Source organism: Rhinolophus ferrumequinum, chromosome 21 (assembly GCF_004115265.2).
Source record: "Rhinolophus ferrumequinum isolate MPI-CBG mRhiFer1 chromosome 21, mRhiFer1_v1.p, whole genome shotgun sequence".
In the NCBI taxonomy this organism is placed as follows: Eukaryota; Metazoa; Chordata; class Mammalia; order Chiroptera; family Rhinolophidae; genus Rhinolophus; species Rhinolophus ferrumequinum.
Genome location: NC_046304.1, coordinates 12,694,081 through 12,711,000, shown reverse-complemented (window position 1 = coordinate 12,711,000; position 16,920 = coordinate 12,694,081). Strand labels below are relative to the sequence as shown.

At 52.0% G+C, this 16,920-nt stretch overlaps 1 protein-coding gene across 2 annotated transcripts in view; it reads right to left on the bottom strand.

The window, feature by feature from the left end:
- Nucleotides 1-3,287: 3,287 nt before the first annotated feature.
- The window catches only part of KIF1C (kinesin family member 1C), a 22,268-nt gene continuing 8,635 nt past the window's right edge, over nt 3,288-16,920 (bottom strand). For both annotated transcript variants that reach the window (XM_033090539.1, XM_033090540.1), the window contains 7 exons: nt 11,950-12,029; nt 10,991-11,085; nt 8,121-8,204; nt 7,523-7,709; nt 7,310-7,382; nt 6,075-6,686; nt 3,288-4,534 (listed from right to left, as the gene is read on the bottom strand). In XM_033090539.1, coding sequence (XP_032946430.1) covers nt 3,851-4,534; nt 6,075-6,686; nt 7,310-7,382; nt 7,523-7,709; nt 8,121-8,204; nt 10,991-11,085; nt 11,950-12,029 — 1,815 coding nt within the window. In that variant the 3' untranslated portion in view covers nt 3,288-3,850. The remainder of the gene's footprint in view (nt 4,535-6,074; nt 6,687-7,309; nt 7,383-7,522; nt 7,710-8,120; nt 8,205-10,990; nt 11,086-11,949; nt 12,030-16,920) is intronic.

Sequence of the window (16,920 nt, the reverse complement as noted above, 5' to 3'; positions counted from 1 at the left end):
CGCCACGCCCAACCTCCTGCGCGTGCGCCCCGCCCTTCCCCTGGGAGACTCACTAACTTGCCAGGCCAAACTCTCCATGCTGTGTGACCGAGCAAGCGAAAGCTCGAGTGAGAGAACCTGCGCGTTTTTTCCTCCCTGCGGACGACACTGGATCCACAGGGCTTGGGGAAGAACTTTTGGCAGGTAGGGGGTGCCAGACATGGTGTAAGGTTGAACTGGAGAGGAGCTTTGAAATCTTTTGGGACCTGTCATTTTGCAGCACCTCCCTTCGAAAGACTTCATTCATTTACAGTTCCAAACAGGGAAAAAGGCAAAGCACCAACCTTGAGCTCCTATTGTGCTAGGCCCTTTGCATGTATTATCTCACTAGCTCTTTACAACTTCCTTGGGGCTTTGGTTCTATATACAGAGGAGACTGAGGCTCAGAGTGGGTGACTTACCCAGCGCAACACAGCTAATCAGCGACCAGGCTAGAACCCAGGTTATGTGCTCCAAAGGTTGGTTGCATCCCTAACTGGTGGGGATGGGGCCCTGGACTTGAAGAAAGGAGAGCTTCCTCTCTGTAGCTGAGAAGGCTCTGCAAGAACGCCCAGAAGTTTCCATGGTCATTTTTAAAGCTCAGCTTGTCAGGCATGAGAAGTTTTCAGGCTAGTCCATGTGTCTGGGGTATCAGGCAGGAACCCAGTTACAGCCTAGGTGCTCTAAGAGCTCAGATCAAGGCCTTCCCAGGTATCTAAAAACAGAGTCCTTCTGGGGGGGGGGGCGGGAGGGGGAGGTGCAAGAAAGAAAGTGGGGGAGTTGAGGTGGGAATCCTCATTGCAGAGGCTGTCAGGTACATTGCAGGTTAATATCAGCTCCTGCAACTGTGGAATTGTTCAGGGTTGAGAGCAGCAGTCTCTACAACATCCACCTGGTGACCAGAATTTTAGATGAGACATAGATCCAGGTGATGCCATGGTCTCCTCTTGCCTTTCAAGAGGGACAGAAGTGGATGGTAGGGGTGAGAACTTGTATAACGAGGCAGAGGCTGCTGGTCTTTGACCTGGATAGAGGTGATCACTAAGGCCACCTCGGTGGGGAGCCAGAAATGTTTATGAAGCAGCACAGAATACTAGGGCGACAGGGAGAGGCTGTGAGCCAAGTTAGGTTAAGTGGATACTTCGAGCCGGCCTGACTTGGGGAGTGTTCTCCAAAATTCTACTGGTACAGGAAGCAGGGCCCGTTACACCCAGGGTTTCAAAGACTCCTTATGAAGGAATTAGATGATGATGACTGCAGAGTTTGTGCTTCAGCAGGAATGGCAGCGGGTCTTTGGGGATGGTAAGTAGAATCTACCCACAATCCACCTGAACCAAAATGTCACCAGGTAGCTGCTGACGTTAAATCTTTAAAAGGGAAAAGAACAATTTCAAGCCAAACCAAATTAAAAGCTAGGAATATAGAAAGGTATATGTAAAAAAAGAAGTTTAAAAAAAGTCTTGGGATCCCCAAATGTACTCAAGATGTAAAAATTCCAGGTGAAAGAACAAAAAGCCCAAGTGAATAACTAACAAAAGGAAAAAGGCCTCGAAAAAAATGAAGAAAAGCAAACAGAATTTCTGAGGAAACCAAGGGTAAATTTGTAGACATGTCCAAATTAAGAAAACTGGCAGATTGTTACAGTGACTGCTGCCATGATGCTGGAGGAAGACCACAAATAGCAGCTCTCATTCCTTCACAGGGCAACTTTGGAGGAGACCAGACACTAGAGGCAGACTCATGAAATACTTGAGAAGGCCTAACGTGAGGAGAAGGCAACATGGTTTCTAGAAGAAAAGGTGGTAGTATCTGGTTTCCTAAAGGCGTGAGGTGGAGTCTGGGCTTCAGTCAAGTTGACTTGGGTTGGAATCCTAACTTTGCTCCTTAAGAACTGTGCGATGTTGAGAAACTCATTTATCTACTCAAACCTAAGTCTTCCCATCTTAAAAATGGACAAAAAGAGACCTACTTTACAAGGTTATTTTAAGGATGACATGCTTGTGTGTCATACAGATAGAGATTAGTAGGCACTTCTCTGAATAAAATCTAAACTTCACATTTTTAAAGACTGATTTGGAAGTGAGAAATGGGTAAAAATGGTATTTACATAAGGCAGTCTTCAGGGAAAAATAATCCAACTGTTTTAATGAGCTATCTTTCCATCTTAATTCCTACAGCACTGTCTGTACCACTCAGCTTGCTCTGACCTGCAGAAAACTTCCTATTCTACGATCTTCTTGCTTACATTTAGTCTCCTTGACCAGATTACAAACTGCTCAAGTCAACATTGTCGCCAAACTATTCATTACCATCCAGATCTTGGGTCACTGTCAACAGGTCCCTGAAGACCTGGCAGTCAAAGGTGCCAAAATAAAGGTAGCCAGCATCAGGGTGCAGAAACCAAAAGTAACCCTAATCGTACCCTCGCCCAGAGCTGTGGTTTGGTTACAATCGGAATAGTGTCTGTGGTTTTGGCTGCTTGCACCTCAAGACTGACATCAGGGAGGCGCACAGAAGCAGCTCAAATTTTCAAGTGTGTGGAAGTGTTTTCCTGAGAACAGGATGAAACCATGGGGGGGGGTGGGGGGACTCTGGAGTTTAACATAGTGAAAGCAGAGTGGGATAGTCTAACCCGCAAAACCTTTACAGTATGACCATGCCATGGGCTCGTGCCGCCAAGCCAGAACATTCCAAGCAGGCAGCATCCTTCTTGAAAAGTCTTAAGACAAACTACTGCTTGGAATACTGCATGCATCTTGCCCAAAGGCAGGAAACACAAACAGGATGAAAATAATCAGAAGGTACAAGTCCGTGTGACCAACACATGCACTGAACACATCCAAGATGGAACAGAATCCGAGGAAACTGGCGACTTGGGAGAAGGCTTCCTTGCCCCTAACCCCTTCCATTTCCTGTTAGGAACAGCCAGCTGGGCACCATAGGCCTGTATTCCCTCTACCGCCCCTCTCGTCCCTCCCTCTTTTCTTTGTCCCGGACAATGATAGTGCTATTGAGGGCAGAGATGGAGACACTGGGTAAGCAAAAATGAAAAAAGGGAAATTAAGAATGGGTCATGCCCTCTGAAGGGAGGAGACCTCATGTTGAAAATTCAAGAAACCAAGATGAACATGTTCTGGTACCTTGATCTGGGTGGTGACTGCATGGGTGCGTACCTATGTGAAAAGGCAGAGCTGCTCACTGAAGATCTGTGTGTCTTACTCTGTATCTTCATTAGAAATCAAAACCAAACAAACAAGCCATAAGCTCCCTCTGTTTGCTATCCTTTATTGAAGGGTCCCACACCGTCATGGGACCCCAGCCAAACCAGAAACCAGACAGGTCCTCCAAATATAGCAGGAGGCCTGGGAGGGGAAGGGAATGACTTATGATCTTGCCATACCTCCCTGGAAATAGAAACCACCACAGACAGACAGACAGACAGACAGACAGGGGCCGGGGAAGAGAACTCACCTCACTCTAGGTTCTCTCCCTTTTGCCCCCACTTGAAAAGAAAGTCAAACACTGGCTACGCAGCACCCCAGCCCCCACCCCACCCATAGCAGCATTTGTGGGACCCCCCTCCTGCAAGGGGTGGCCCCAAGGCAGCTTCCCATTGCTCTTCCTTCACTTTGGTTTGCTCCTGGCAACTCCGTGCCCTCTTCCTTCCTTCAGCCTCCGGCCCATCACCCCCAAGTCATCTAGCACCTACTCGGACCTTCTCTGTCATCTCTAGGGCCTTCCTGCCCCAGGGCTTCTGGGGAAGCAGCGTCCCAGGCATCCTCTCGTCTTAGCAAGGGGCCCCACCAGGCCCTCTCTGCCCAGAATGTGAGACTCACACGGTCGCTCCACTCTCCTTGAGGTCAGGGGCTGAGCGCTGCCGTCTCATTCGAGGGGGAGTAGTGTATGGGGGGTAGCGGGGCCCTGGGGGCCGCTGGGCTGGGTATGGTTGGGGCTGCTGGGGATAATAGTTGTGCTTTTTAGGCTGGAAGTGCTGGGGTTCAGGCTGCGCAGAACCCCCTCCTCGGGATCGGCCCCCTCCATCCAGGGAGTTCCTGCGGGGACGGTGGGACCTTCGGGGGCTTGGGGGCCTGCGGGCAGGGGTGGCCACTGGGGGAGTGACCTCCTCAGGGGGCTGGGGTGGAGCTGGGGCCTCCTCGCCCCCTACCCCTGGCCAGGACTCCCGGTGCTGGGGGTTGCTCTTGAAGGGGAAGCGCAGCTTGCAGTCGTGAGGGGGCACGAAGCGCGCTGGGGGCCTGCGCAGACCCCCACCCCGGCCCCCAGAGCCCTGCAGTCCCTGCAGCCGCAACTGCTCCTGCTTGAGCCAGCGAAGGCGGCCACGGCGGAAGGCAGGGTCTTCCTCCATCAACCGAGACACCCGCTCCCAGCTTGACAGGGGTGGCGAGGGGGGCCGGGCTGAGGGCACACGGTCACTGGAGGCCTCCTCTTCTACTGCCTCTGGCCCTGGATGTGTGGTCCAGATGGCTTCATTGGCTTCTTCATTCTCATCCTCATGATCCTGGGTGGGTGGGAGAGGGAGTGAGAGAAAAGGAGAAGCGACATGAGGAGAGCCGAGTCCTGCGGTTTGGGAGAAGTTAGAAGGCCCTGGGGCAGGTGGATGTCAAGGGGTCCCCAGAGGAGCTTGGAGATAAGGGAGCTAGAATAGTGGTTTAGGAGCAGGCCCGGGAACCAGGGCGTCAGAGCTCAATCCTGGTCTGCCAATTCACAGCTGTGTGGCCCGGATCTTTGGCTTATAACCTTTCTGTGCCACAGTCTCCTCACGTGTAAGATGATGACAACAAAAACAGTAGCTATTGCATAGGATTGTTCTAACAATTAAATGAGTTAAAACCATGTAAAGTGTTTAGAACATTGCTTGGTGCACAGTAGGCGCTCAGCAAATACTGCTGAATAAATGATGTGCCCTGGGGATGTAGCAGTCAACAAAAAGGGAAGAAAAATACCCGCCATCATTTTAGTGGGGTGAGACAGCTGATAAACGAGTAAGAAAAACATACAGTATAGCCCATATGTTGTACTTCAATAAAAAATGAAATCTAAGTATATATGTTTGTTACTATGTATTATTTACATTATATATAAGCATATAGACTATATAGTCTATATAAATTACATGCATTCAGATGGAGAAGAACAGAACAAGAAAGGGGGTGGGAGGCCAAGGGAGGGTGGCTGCAGTGAGTGGCCAGGAAGGGATTCACTGAGAAGGTACCTTGTAGGAAACACCTGAAGGAAGTGAGGGCAAGCTATGAGGCTGTCGCGGGAAAGGCATTCTAGGCAGAGGCCACAGGAGGCGCAAAGGCCGTAAGGCAGGAGTGTGCCCAGCAAGCTCAAGAAACAGCAAGGAAGCCAGAGGGCGGGAGTGGAGAGCGTGGGGAGAGGGGCAGGAGCTGCGTGTGGGGAAGTAAGCCTTCAGGAACCTGAGCTGTTCTGACTGGCTGCCTGTCACCCCGCGCCCCCCGCCCCCCCATCAGAAGGCGAGCTGCAACAGGGCAGAAATTCTGTCTGTTGTGTAGCCCTGGTAGCTAGCACAAGGCCTGGTACGCAGCAGGCACTCAAGCATTAGCTAAGTGAATACACGCAAACGGGGTGGTAACACTGCCACTAACAGGGCTATTAGGAAGATTACACAAGGTGTGACCCAGGAAAAGCCCTCGGCACAGTGGCTACCACAACATAAAGGCTCAGAGGGGAGGCTATGAGAACGTACACATACGTGAACATTCATCAGATGGCAGCTTAAAAACTGTGCACTTTGTATCAGGGGTTTTCAGTTTACTGTACCTCAGAAACACCTGGGTACTTATCGGAAATGCAGACTCAGAAATGCTGATTCCGTAGGTATGGGGAGGAGCCTGGGGAACTGCACTGAGTTAGCGTCCTGGTGACCGAGGCAGGCAACTCACAAACTACAGAGAAGAGCTGACACACGTCAACAACATTTCTGAAAGGAGGGGGGGAAGGCGGCTGGACCCCGCGGTGGGAGGTTCAGACTCTGAAAGGGGAGAGCTGAGGGGGAGACGGGCAGCCCCCCTTACCTGGGCCAGGGGGATGACCCTCTCCATGCGAAGCATGCGGTCCCTCAGGGCCTGCAGCTCACGGTCCTTGCTGCTGTTCTGCAGCTTCACCTCCTGCAGAATCCCGGTCAGCTTGTCGATGTGAGCCCGGAGGTCCTCCACCTCTGCCCCCCGGGCTCCCTCCTCACTGCCACCGCCACCGCCACCGCCTTCCTCTTCTCCCACGGTGTCCCAGACATCCCGGGCCACAGCCCTCCAGGCATCGCCGGGCCCCTCCGGCTTGCCATAGGTGCGACACAGCTCCCGCATCTTGAGGGCAGCCAGGGCCTCAATCTCGGCCCGCCCATGGCGGAAGTCAGCCAGGGCCACCTCGTAGCAGATCTCCTTCACGGCCTGCATCTTCAGGTCAGCCATCGTGGTCCAGCGGGGGTCTTTGCCCTGCAGCCGCCGACGCTGGGGGATCTGATAGACTCTGCGCGGGGCCCTGCGCTTGCCACTGCTGGGCAGGCCACAGCGCTTCACGATGGTCTGGACCGTGGTGGGCGGCAGCTGCTCCCGCAAGGAGGAGATGAGCCGCCAGCTCTCTTCACAGGAGCGCTTATCAGAGTCGTCCCCACTGTCAGAGTCCGCATACTGGGGCCAGAGAGAGAGAGAGCGAACAGGAAAAGAGCTAAGGACATCCCAAAGCCCTTGCGTCCTAACAACACCGGAAACACCCATCAGAAACACGAAGCCTCAGACGGGCTGCTTAATCTCTGCTTGTCTATGCAACAGAAACGACAACAGCATCTCCCTCAGAGGGACATCGTGAGGGTTAATGGATGCCAAGTGTGGAGAACAGTGGCTGGCACAGAGAGAATGTCCGATAAGTACAAGCTGTAGCTGTATCAAATCTAGATTTCATGCATGTGTATCACTGCTCAGGATAAGGTTTAACATGTAAAAGTAAGCCCACGTAAAGAACCATGTTAAGTACAGGTGGTGCTTAGCTATGGTAAAAATCACAAAGGTAACCCAGGATCGACTGAAGTCCAGGAAGCCCTGGTCAACTGGGAGGAACCCTAGTTCCCTGCACACAGTGTCCTCCCTGAGTCACATTTCTCTCAGCACTGTCTCCCCCTAGACCCCACCCCACCCGTCCCCATGTCCACCAAAAGCGGAGTCAGGCTGCGGCACGGCAGGCCTAGTGCTCACGTGCCCACCAGCCCATCGCTCGCCTCTGCACGCCCAACTGTGCCCTCCAGCCAACCCCTCACCAGTCGCTGCTGCTCCAGCAGAAGGTCAGCCTCCTCCTTTTCTTTCCGGTACTGATTCTCCAGATCCTGCAGCCTAGAGTTGGGGAGGGAGGGAGGCAGAGCTGTGTGGGGTTCTGGAGCCACCTCAGCGGGCTGTCTGGCAGGGGGAGGACGCTGGGAGCTGGGGCCTGAGAGACGGTCAGGGTCGCAGGGCATGAGACCCTCTGCTCATACCTCTTCTCCATCTCCAGCTTGATGTCAATGCCTTGCTGCTCCAGCAGCTCCTTCTGGGCAAAGTTCCAGTCAACGGGCTCAGAGGGTGGTCCTGGGGGTGGGGGGACCCCTCGTTCCCGTTCTAGCCGTGCCTGCTCCGGATGATTGAAGCGGAAAACGTGGTTCTTGCCCATCACAATCCTATTGCCTGGAGATAGCAGGGAAAAGTGGGTTCACTCACCATAGCAGCAAATTCACCCCCACACCCAAGGCATACTGGGTCTTCTTGCCCACAAGTCCCAGGGGCCCTGACACCATCTCTCTTCTGACCCTACGTCGGAGGGCAAAGCCAAGGCTCCCCCGCTGAACACAGGAACCACCCCGTCCCTGACAGCCCAAGTGAACTGGGGGAGCTTGGCATCCTCCTCCTGTTTCCCCAGGGCTTTGAGAGAAACCAAAACCTGACTGCTTTATCTTCACTTTCAAGTTCCTTCATCTCCCCATGCTGTTTCCTATTTATTTCTGGGTGCTGCCCTAAGATTCACCCAGGATTGCCTGCCCTGGGCACTTCCGATGCACAGCCATGTCCAGAACCCTCATGCTGTAACACATCCTCTACCTGACTTTAGCACCAGTGGCTCGGTCACTAGTTTCCCATTGACATAGGTCTCGGCTCCTTCACAAGGCTCCAGGGTGACCACCACTGAGGGAGGGAGAGAGGAAAGGAAAGCATTAGACCCTGGGGGGGAGGGGAGTTATGGTCAGATTCCCATCTTGCATTTCCTCCCCCAAAAATACATGCACCCCAGTGCCACCCTCCCAGTACCTGTTGGGGGTGCCATGGCCCCTCTGGTGGAAGGCAGTAAGGGAAAGGAAGAGCAGAAGAAGGGTTAGAACCCTAGCTAAAATTCCCCAGTGCATCTGCAGGGCTTCTGTACTCACTCCCCACCATCTTCCCCACAGCAGCTAAACAAACCAGTAATTATCAGGGGGCTGTCTCTCATAGCCAACTGGTCAGCAGGTCTTGTCATTTCTGCCTTCCAGATGCCCATTCCTTCCTTTCCAACTAATATTATCCCTGGCCTGACCTGGATTCCTCCAGCATACACCCAGCCCACTTGTCTAATGCATCTTGCAAAATGCCACCTGACTAATCGTCTCAAGCCACGGCCAACAGATCAGTTTCTTCACAGGACAAGATAAAGTCAACCCAACTCGAACATCTATCAAGGTCTCTTCTGTACAAATCCCCAAGCCTGCTGCTTGCTGGGACACAAAGATGTATGAGGCAGCTTCCTGCGCTCGAGGAGCGGTGTCCTGTTGTCATGGAGGGAGCCCTGACAACAGCTAAGAAGGCTGGATCCCAAAGATCCAGGCTCCTTAGCTTAGGGACACTGAGCAAGTCACCCAACTTTTGTGAGCTATAAAATTGGAGTCTTTCTTTACAGAGTGGTTGAAAGCTCAAGCGTTGAATTCTTATTTATATTAGAAGCAATAGAGAAACCAGAGTGAATCGTAAGATGGGGCAGTGCTGGATGGGACTACTGACACTAGAGGAGAACAAAAAAGCAGAGAGGAACTCAGCTTAGGGGCAGAGGACTGGAAATGATTATGGGGAAGTGATAACTTCCGAGCAGATGCTTGAAGATAACCTCGAATTTTAAGGGATAGAAACGATGGAGAAAAGGAAAAAGATAGAAGGAGCTAAGGCATCATCGTGTGTCCCAGAACAGCAACAAAAGAAGATGGCAGAGGAGAGGATGGCATGGCTGTTAATGGCACCCAAAATTCATTCATTCATTCCACAAATATACTGTGTCCCTACTGTCTGCCAGGAACTATTTTAGGTCATACAAATACAGCGAAAATAAAAACCAAAATTCCTGCTCTTAAGGAACTCACTTCCAGCTGGTAAGACAGACAATAAACGAGTAAATCAGGAGGTAATCTAAAGTCAGGAAGGGACAGGCCAGGCGAGGAGATGATTTTGCTTCAGCTGGCCAGGGCAGCCTTGTCCACGTCCATGAACCCACAGCAATCCGTACAGAGGCGGCCTAGGGCAGAGCTATATTCAAACCCAGTTCTGCCATCTTCTAGCCGTTGGTCTTGGTCAAATTCCCTAACCCCTGAGAGCCTCAGTTCCCTCACCTGAGCTGCATGAGAAAAAGCAAAGGCACAAAGGAGATGATCAGTATAGATGATCAATACTAACTATTCTTCTAGGTTCGTACCCACCTCATCACTGCCTGTCTCTAGTCAAGTCTTAAATCTACTGTAAGAACAGAGGCCCAAATGGACTGAACCTTCAGAGCTCCCAATCTCTGGGGTACAGAATCATCAGCTGCTTCTACTGTGATGCAACAGTTTTACGCCTGTCTGTCATCTCCCCAAACACACTCTCAGCTCCTGAGGGTGGGCTCACTGCGTGGCCCTTAGATGATTCTGCTGTCACCGCAGCACATGGCGTGAGGTAACCACAGAACAGGAACTCGGCAATAACTCACTGGGCTGAACCGATTCAACAGCTTTCAGCCCACAATGCCGGAAGCGTTTGCAGCCACCGGGGACCTGAACGAGAGGAGAACGGCTGCATTAACCTGCTGGCCCTGAACCAACTGAAGCCTGACGGGCACGTCTTAAACCTGAACTGTAAGCCACACCATAGTGCCTTTTCTTATTTTTAAAAATGTGCTGACCTTGCATGTCCTATTTTCCTGTGTCCTCGAAAGCGTTAGGCTAGGCAATCCTTCCAGATTTGTGAGGCACAATGCATGGGCTCCAGTTGACAAGAGAGCTCTTTGTAACATCTCCTGCCACCTGGCCCAGCTCATTTCCCAGAGCGCAACTTCACTTGGGCCTAACTGAACCCAAATCATTCCATTTTTCAAAAATGACTGAACCAGCACAAAATGGTGACCTCAAAATACACCCTGAATCACGCGTATTGTTTTGTTGATGTCAGACAGGCTACTACCTTCACCCTTAGGGCTTGTGATTCCTAAAACCTTTTGCTGCTCTGGCCACATAAGGACTGAAAGTCTCAGAAAGGCTTGGAACCAGAGGGATGCATAGGCCAATTAACTCCCAGGAACCGTTGCAGTCATAGCTGGACAGATAAGCAGGTTTTTCCAGAGATAAATTCAGATAGCCCACTGAAAGAAACACAATCTTTCATAAAAAAATGGCCAGGGTGCTATTTTAGGCTAAAAAAATCAAGGAAAACGGCAGGCTCTCCTCTTCACCAAAAGCTCACACTCTGCGTACCAGTGTTGTCTAGTTCCTTCCCCTGGCTGCAGTCTGCATTCTCAGAGTGGATGTACACAGCCAGGCTCTTGATAGTCCCCCACTGCTGACCATGAGCTCGAAGTCCCCATGAGGACGAGGACACATCTCCTCTTCCATGGCTGCACACCCAGTGCCCGATTCAGTTCGTGGGTGGAACATGGGGCCTGTTTCTCACCACCCCACTCTCACTCCCTCAGCCATTACCTTCTCCGTCCTGCTGAGCGATGCTCCGGAACAGACAGTGTTGCTCCCGAATGAACTGCCCAGTCAGCTTGATGTCCACGTCTACCTGACCAACCCTGGGAAAGCAATGGCCGACATATTCTGTGCATGCCAGACATTCGCCAAGCCCCTTCTGAACACAAGTTCATCCAGCTCAGTGAGCCAAGTGTAATTATTCCCATTTCACAGATGAGAAAGCTGGGGCTCAGAAGGTAAAGCAACTGGCCCAAGGGCACGCAGCCCAGCAAGTGGTGAAGCTGGGATTTGCACCCAGATCCGCCTAACTCCAAAGCCTGTCCTCAGTCACTGCGCTACCCAGCAGAGGAGAAAAGAGAACCTGCAGCGAGCTGGGCACCCTCTGCTGCAAGCCTCCCACCATCGTTCGGGCTGATCCCTCTGAGAGCCCACTTCCTACGAAGGACAGCTAAAATGTCTATGGTGGGACAGGAAGAGGCACCTTCACCCCTTTCACTCCAGGAGGTGACCGCAGAGGCACCAAGCCCAGAGATACATTTGCAGTAGCCAGTGACGCCACCTGCCATGTAGTCACTGCCCCTCAACAATATGGGGTCCAGGACACGTTTCCCTCCCCGCCCAGGGAGGGTCCCACAAGGGAGGACCAAGGCAGCGGTGCTAAGGGCTAAGAACACGGTGGTATAAGTTTCTGACCCACTCCTCTGCCCCAGTACATCAGGAGCCATCCCCGCAAGCGCTGGCTCAGTTTAGTCCCCAGAGGTGTCTCCCCGACACCAAAGTGGTGAGAGGGGCAGGACAGCCACTGAGCAGCCAGGCTCAGCACCTTCTCAGGAAGCCCAGAGAGCGAGCAGGGCTGTGGTGTCGCCACTGAGGTCACTGGGAAAGGGGGTTACCAGTGTGGCTGTCCCTCTATAATCACACCCCAAAAGGAGAGGCTGCCCCACAGGCCACTGAGTGAACACTACCTGGTGACGCCATCTTTGATGTGGTAGAGCAGACATTCTGACATCAGGGGGTCTTCATTCAGGTTTACCAGGTGGGGAGTCTGTGGTGGGAGGAAGGTGGTCAGGGGAGGGATCATGAGAGCCCGCCAGAGGGGGACACAAAGGGGAAGGTGGGAAAGGAGCTTCAGCAGACATCCCTCCAGGTTCTAGCACTGCCGCTGCTCCCCATCCCCTCACTCGGAGAACTCCCCTCCCTCCTTACTCTCACTACCCCAGTCGCACTTCAGGATAGCCTGACCCGCCTCTCCACACATACAAGGGGCCTACAAATTGCCCCCACCCATTTACCCCCTCCCAGGTCAGCAACCCTTCCCACGGCCCCATTTCTTCAGAGGCACCTCCACGCACCCTTGTCCCTGACTGGAAACCTTAGGATCCACCTGCCCTCGCCTCTCCCTTCCCTGTATTTCCCTCTGTCCCCAGGTCTCATCATTTCTTCCTTCAAAATGTATCCTGCCACTTTTGGAGAGTACAAGAGGAGTTAGGTTAGGAGACTGGTACTTCCCACCTTTTATTCCAGCTTCAATGTCTTAGAAGCACAGATTACTTTTACAATTATAACTAAAAAATACAAAGTGTCAGTTCAATTCAAAAGCATACAGAACAAACCCGTTTCTCAAAGCAGACTCCCCACTTTTCCCCAGCCATTGCCAGTCTCCAGGCCGGCTTTACCTTGGGCCGGGGTCACCGCAGCAGCTGCCTGGTGCTGTCCCTGTCGAGGCCTCCCTGACCTGACCAAACGCACCCACATAGCTGGCTGATCACTCTGCTGCTCCACACTGAAAACCCCGCCCGTTCCTTCCCCAAAAGCACCTTTTCCTGACTACTGTTTCTCTCGTGACACCCCGCCCTCCCCAGGCATGTAACTCTGGGCAGCATACAAACTGTGTTCCCTCTACACCCCCCTGAGGCCACTGCTGCCAAGCCTGGGGAAGCCTCCCTCCCTCCCATCTGCTGCCACGGCCCACCTTGCCACAGGCCTGCCCGACATCCTGCCATCTCCAGGGGTCTCCCGGCTTCCTACTCACACCACACCATGGCTGTGTCATGCTTCTCCACATAGACCTCTCCAGCTGGCACCCCATGCCCACCTGACTTGAATCTGCTTTTCATGCTGGTATCCCTGGGCGTCCTCCACGTCAGTCAGGGTCCCAGTCCACCTATCCAAACCCCTTTCCGGGGCCCCCTCTCTCCTTCTGTGCTCCCACCCAGTGGACCACTAAGACTCCCGCCACGAGACCTCCTGCTTCCCTGACCCCCCGTGAGCTGTTCCTCATGTTCCCTCGCCTGGATCAGCTTCCCTCCCAGCCCCACCCTATCCCCACCTGTTAAAATCACTCACTTCCCTCACAGTCTGTCTCAAATGCCACTTCTTCCACGAAGCTTTCCTAAGCCTTCCAACTGAACACAAGATCCCCTGCCTCCATTCTATAAGGATTTACTTTCTCCCATGTGGTGCTGGGCAGGACAGAGATGACTCAAACCCAGACGCTGCTGTCCAGTCAGTAAGGAAATCAGAGTCAACTTGGGGAGATAAGACTTGGTCCGGAAAGACCATTATAAGTGCGAAGCATGCGCGTCATAGTAGAATTTCTGATCTTTTCACACCCTCACTTAGCTCATTTGTTCATTCATTCATTTGTTCCCAGGAGTTGAGTGCCACCATCCTGTGGGAGGGGCTCACATGCAAAGACGAATAAAGTGAAGAACTATGGGAGCTGGTCTTTGAGGACGAAGGCAGAGACATGAAGAAGAAAGGGTTCCAGGGGAAAGGAGTTTGAACAACAGCACAGGGGCAGGAAAGCACAGGCTGTAGGTAAACAGCCAGCAGTCAGGGCCCCATATTTCTTTGGTGGGCCCCTGAACAATGATCCCAGGTCCGTGCCCATGGTGGATACGACATGTATCCATGTGTCTGCCCCTCCACCCAGACACCCCAAGGATCACTGCTGCCACACTTCCTCTTCTCCCAAGAGACAATCACGCTCCTCCCAACACTGCAATGTCAGGAATGGCAAACACTGAAGGGCTCTGGGAGCAGAAAGCGATCTATCCCTAAGGAGAAGGGACATGATTTAGGGCAGTGCTTTTCAATCTTTGTTCAGCCCTGGAACCCTTTGTTCAAATGAAACCTTACCTAGAAGCCTAATACGTCAAGCAGGTAAGCAGGGAGCCGCTCAGGCCCAGGCTGGGGGTAGAGGATCCAGAGTCTGGTCCTGCCCACCCCCCCACCCTCCCCTGCCCAGCCCTTGTGAAGGAAGTTCCAAGCCAAGTTTGAAAATCACCTATTTTAAAAGTCCTTAGGCCTGGTGGTGGAGATCCCAGAAAGAGGGGACTTTCCCTAAGGCTCATGGCTCTCTCCAAAACCAACTGTAGCTTTTCCCCTAGGACCCAATTAACTGGAGTTCATGGTTAGCTCCACAACTCTTAGCTTCACCCTGCCTTGGGCAGTGACCCTATCAGAACCCTGCCTGGGCACTGAGGCCCCGTGACCCAGTCTGACTTTTCTTAGTACCCAGCCCAGCTCAAGCTTTCCCCTCCTCTCCATGCAGGTGGGTAACGATTCCCAGGTTGTAACCACCCCCACCAAACCCACTTCCCCATTTCTGAGTCCCCATTTCCCCTCTCCCTTCTGAAACACGCATGCCTTTTAAACATATGAAAATAAATTTTGGGGGCCAGCCCAGTGGCTAAGGTGATTGGAGTACCGTGCTCCTAATGCTAAGGTCGCCAGTTCGATTCCCACATGGGCCAGTAAACTGCACACTCTACAGCTAAGATTGTGAACAATAGCTTTCCCTGGAGCTGGGCTGCCGTGAGCAGCCGGAGCTCGGTGTGAGCTGCCGTGGGCTACCATGTAATGCCATGAGTGGCCGGTGGCCAGCGTGAGTGGCCAGCCACCAGTGTGAGCAGCCAGCAGGCGGCAAGAACTGCTGTGAGCAACCGACCGACAACCAGCGACCAATTGTCTCAGCCAGAAGGAGCGCAAGGCTCACAATACTAGCATGGGCCAGGTGGCTGTGTCCTACACAATGAGACTGAGAAACAACAGCTTAAAGGGCGGGGGCAAAAGAAGGGGGGGAGACAATATATGTATCCTCACTACCTTGAGAAAATGCAAAACTAAAAATAAACTACCCTAAGACACCTTTTTAACCAATCAGATTGGCAAAGATCAAAAAGTTGAAGAGGGTGAGGGAACTTGGGCTCCCTTGTATGTTGCTTTCGGGGGTACAAAATGACATGGTTATCATCTTTGGAGGCACTCTGACAAAATAAGTCAAAATTTTACATGGCTACCATTTAACCCCAAATCACCACTTCTAGGAATTCGTTCTACAGAGAGCAGACTAAAAAATTATCCTATATCCAGAGAGCAGAATATTCTGACACCACGAAAAAGAATGGACAGAATCTCAATATACTGTTATGTGAAAAAGTAAAGTATAAAGTATGCAACCACTACTATTCCAAAGACAAGCCATATGTATATATGTGTGTGTGTGTGTGTGTGTGTGTGTACATGCGCAGACACATGTGGCTAATCATACAGTGTGTGCATATACTACCCCCAGAAGAACACATCAGGAACTGATAATAAGGCTTGTCTCTGAGAGCGAAACCTGAGGGTGTGAAGGAAGGAAACTTCTTTTTCACCGTTAACAGCTCACAGCACTATGTGAAGGTTCTCTGGGGTGCATTTCACCTTCAAAAGAACAATTACAAAAACAAAACAACTCGCCCTCTAGTTGGTCCCTGGGACTTCAGTAGGTGGCATCCCTGTGCAGTGGGAGACCTCCAGAGAAAAAACCATCCACCCATCAATTTCTCCACACCTTTCTACCTCTTTCCATCACTGCAACTGTGGTGTAAGTTCCTCCGGTACAAGGCATCCCAAGGTAGCTGCAAGCCATGCTGAGAGCCATCTATAGCCCTCCCAAGACGGGGACCTCAGAAGGACCCCAAAGCCCTGGGTACCCAGCTGCAGATCAGGTCCCTCAGCTCGACCTGCCACCCTCCATCACCCACCAGTAGCTCTCTCATTCCCTCACTGTGCCTTGGGCCAGGCAGAGCAAAGCCCTCTCTTTTCAGATCCCTGTTCAATGATCCCTGCATGCCCAGTCTCCTAGTCAGCCCTGACCTTATGAAACCAGGAGGGGCCTCTTTCCAATAACCCAACCTCTTCCAGGCAGCCCCCAGGACCCTGTCTGCCCCAAGCACAGTGTATCTGACTTAGGGCCTAATCCTATCGTGCTTTATAAGGTGGACCAGACAGGCATAGCTAGCTCTCCAGTGGGATGGGAAGTTCCTGATTAACTCAAACTGGCCTCCACATCATCCCTTCATCAGTATGCACAGCCGGTACAGCTGTGCTGGCTGTCTACAGCCAGTGTCCATTCTGATTGGTCTGTCCCTGTGCCATGCTTGTTGCTAAAGACTTTGAATACCGTTCCTACCTCCAGCTGAGCCTGATCACTCCTGTCCTGCTCCCTCCCTCCCTCCATCCTTTCTGTCCTTTCCTTCCTTCCTCTCAGCAAAGATTTACTGAGCACCCGCTACAAAGCAGGCACGTGACAGGTGCTGGTGTGCCCTGCTTCCTGACACTTCCCCGTGTTTGCTTAGCCTGACATTCTCCCTGCTCCTCTCTACCTCCAAATCCCAACCATCTTTCAGGGTCCACTTTCAAACCCACCTTCTCCAGGAAACCAGTTTCCATTCACCTCCAAGCTATAGTGATGCTCCCATCTTTAAACCTCTCACTGCCATTTACAATCAACACCTTGCTGTTTGGTGCTTCTCTTTTATTCCCTTTGGCTTTGCTTTCCCAAGTTATCCTTTTAAAAACATATTTTTAGCTAACTTTTTGAGTAGGTACTACATGTACAGTGTACAGAATTCAAATGAGACAAGACTATACAGTGAATAAGTCTC